Raw genomic sequence first — 3,325 nt, 5'->3', positions numbered from 1 at the left:
AGCTGTAGCTTGAGGTATACTGAGCCTAGGGTGACGGGAGGACGCTAGTTTGTGTCCTCCCGTTACCCTTAGGAGAACTATAAGGAAAAGCCCTGACCCCATAGTTCTCCTTTAAATAAAGTGCAGAAATAAAAATGTCTCAGAACAGCCATCACTGGTGACTCTTACTTAATCTCATTCTCCATCTCGTCCTGAGCTTCCTTCTTCTGCCGTCGGTATAAATAGATCAGAACGGTTATCAAGATGGCCAGGCAGCACAGAGCGACGATGGTGCCGACCACGGCGCCGACTATGATGGCCACTCTGGACGCTGGAAGATAGAAGAGAGTTATGTGCATCAGCAGAGAACTCCGCCATTTCCCAACCACACTTGTTACATGGGAGTCTTTGGCCTTCCTCTTGGGCTCTCTTCCATCTCCTGTGCAGTCCTCCCACTCCTCCTGTGCAGTCCTCCCACTCCTCCTGTGCAGTCCTCCCACTCCTCCTGTGCAGTCCTCCCACTCCTCCTGTGCAGTCCTCCCACTCCTTCTGTGTGACCCATCTCCTGTGCAGCCCTCTTACTCCAAATGTGTGGTCCTCCTACTCCTTCTTTGTGGCCCTCTCACTCTTCCTATGGGCCATCTCACTCCACTTGCGAGGTCCTCTCACTTCTTCTTTGTGGCCCTCTAACTCCTTCTATGGAAGTCTAACTCCACCTGTTTGGCCCTCCCACTCCTCCTGTGCAGCCCTCTCAATCCTTCTGTGTGACCCATTTACAAATCCCGTGCAGCCCTCTTACTCCAAATATGTGGTCCTCCTACTCCTTTGTGGCCCTCTCACTCCTCCTGTGCAGCCCTTCTACTGTGTGGCCCTCTCACTCTTCCTATGGGCCATCTTACTCTACTTGGGCGGTCCTCTCAATGCTTATTTGTGGCCCTCTAACTCCTCCTATGGACTGTCTAACAGTCTTCTCCTGTGCGGCCCTCTCACTCGTCCTTTGCGGGCCTCTTATTTCATAATTGTGGCCCTCTTACTCCTTCTAAAAGTCTTTTATACTTCTCCTGAAGAGCCACCTGACTCCTCCTGTGCAGCCCTCTAACTCCTCCTGCGCAGCCCTCTAACTCCTTCTATGGACGTCTAACTCCACCTGTTTGGCGCTCTCACTCTTCCTTTGCAGCCCTCTCACTTTTCCTGTGTGGCCCTCTCACCGTTCCTATGGGCCACATTACTCCACCTGTGTGGCCCTGTTACTACTATTTGTGGCCCTCTCACTCCTCCTGTGCAGCCCTTCTACTATGTGGCCCTCTCCCTCTTCCTATGGGCCATCATACTCCACTTGGGTGGTCCTCTCACTTCTTCTGTGTGGCCCTCTAACTCCTTTGCGTTCCTCTTACTCCTTATAAATGTCTTTTATACCTCTCCTTAACAGCCCCCTCACTTCTCCTGTGTGGCCCTCACACTCTTCCTATGAGCCATCTAACTCTACTTGTGTGGCTCTCTCACTCCTCCTGTGTAGCCCTCCAACTCCTTCTATGGACGTCTAGCGCCACCTGTTTGGCCCTCTCACTCTGCTTATGTGTGAACGACTATTTGGTATTTTTAGCCAATATTAGGCCATCAAGTTCAACAAGACCCCCTAAAACCGCAGGGGCAGAAGACACGTGGGCCATGTACAGGGTTCCTAGAGGTCTTGTAGTCTGGGAATCGTCTCTGTAGGCTCACGTGGGATACACAGCTAACACTAGACAGGTTCTCTTTAATGGAGGGATCATTGATGTTATATGCAGCATGTCACAGCGCCTGAGCCCACCTGACGTCACCTCCATTGCGATGTTACACTCCGCCACACCGGCCGTGTTCCTGGACGTACACATGTATGTTCCGCTGTGCTCACTGGAAAGATTCGTCAGGGTTAACGTCCCCTTCACGCTGTCTACAAGATAAAAATGTTCAGAGACATCCCAATCCATCATCACTATGGCAACACTGAGGAGTGAGGACTTCCAGGGACTGGCTCAGGTTTGGAGGTCTTCATCCCTGGAATTCTTCCTCCCATGTCACACAATTCACCCGTCTCCTCTCACTATACAATGTCACAATCATCATAGATACAGAGATCCAGAACCGGGGAGACCCTTCAGAGTAAAGTCCATTCTTAGAAGCAAGGACCCAATCATTTGCTGAGGACATTTTGGGGGGATTGTTCCCCTGGCCTAGCCGACAGCATCACAATGTCACTGAAGATCTGTCAGCTGCACATCTATGCTAAGAACCTCCTGCCCCACCTATAGGAGGTCCATATTGTGTGCACCGGGGGTGGGCAAACCCAAAGGGGTGGACATCTACTTTTAAAATACAGAAGGAACTAAAGATCCCTGGGGGCGGGGTCAGATTTTTAAGCGGAGTGTGCCCCCCACCCCCCAAGTAGTACCTTCCTTACACTTTCAATGGGGAGTCCCAGTAAGATTCCTTCCTTCACTGGTGGCCAGTGAACCCCCCATTATAGCACCTTCATTGTACTGCTCCCCCATGCTGCTCTTCATTATAGTATTAGTAAGTACACCCAGTGCCACCATGTTATCCCAGTGCTACCATTATGTCCCCCCAAATGCTACCATGTTATCCCAGTGCCACCATTATGTCCCCCCAAATGCCACCATGTTATCCCAGTGCTACCATTATGTCCCCCCAAATGCCACCATGTTATCCCAGTGCCACCATTATGTCCCCCCAAATGCCACCATGTTATCCCAGTGCCACCATTATGTCCCCCCAAATGCCACCATGTAATCCCAGTGCCACCATTATGTCCCCCCAAATGCCACCATGTTATCCCAGTGCCACCATTATGTCTCCAGGTGCCACCATGGTATCCCAGTGTAACCATTATGTCCCCAAAAATGCCACCATGTTATTCCAGTGGAACCATTATGTCCCCCAGGTGCCACCATGTTATCCCAGTGCTACCATTATGTCCCCCCAAATGCCACCATGTTATCCCAGTGCCACCATTATGTCCCCCCAGTGCCACCACCATGAAAATAGCCATCATAATGGAAAATCACACATGCGTTATGGCTCGGTGAACGCAGCCTAGTGTCTTTTCTATTGTTACCATGGGCCGGCGGGAAAAACACCATGTTGATCTTGGCTTTCTTTATCCAGGCATAGGTAGGAGTCGGCTGCCCGGAGGATGACCTGCAGCTGAGGGTGACGTTGGCTCCGACGTACGGACTTCCATACAATTGACAGGTGGGTTTAGAAGGAGGAACTGGAAAAACAGACAGCAAAGTGGATTAGAGATCACAGACTCTGACCAAAGGGTTTGAACAATTGTAAGGCTCAG

General features: G+C 50.9%; 1 protein-coding gene across 1 annotated transcript in view; it reads right to left on the bottom strand.

The window, feature by feature from the left end:
- ESAM (endothelial cell adhesion molecule) overlaps positions 1-3,325 on the bottom strand; it is a 51,394-nt gene that overhangs the window by 3,063 nt on the left and 45,006 nt on the right. The window contains exons 4-6 of the mRNA XM_018574415.1: positions 3,095-3,251; positions 1,790-1,912; positions 169-310 (exon numbers count right to left, since the gene is read on the bottom strand). Coding sequence (XP_018429917.1) covers positions 169-310; positions 1,790-1,912; positions 3,095-3,251 — 422 coding nt within the window. The remainder of the gene's footprint in view (positions 1-168; positions 311-1,789; positions 1,913-3,094; positions 3,252-3,325) is intronic.

Source organism: Nanorana parkeri, unplaced genomic scaffold (assembly GCF_000935625.1).
Source record: "Nanorana parkeri isolate BGI_ZX_2015 unplaced genomic scaffold, ASM93562v1 scaffold2949, whole genome shotgun sequence".
Taxonomy (NCBI): Eukaryota; Metazoa; Chordata; class Amphibia; order Anura; family Dicroglossidae; genus Nanorana; species Nanorana parkeri.
The sequence above is the reverse complement of the archived record's forward strand: the minus strand, read 5'-3'. Positions and strand labels throughout refer to the sequence as shown.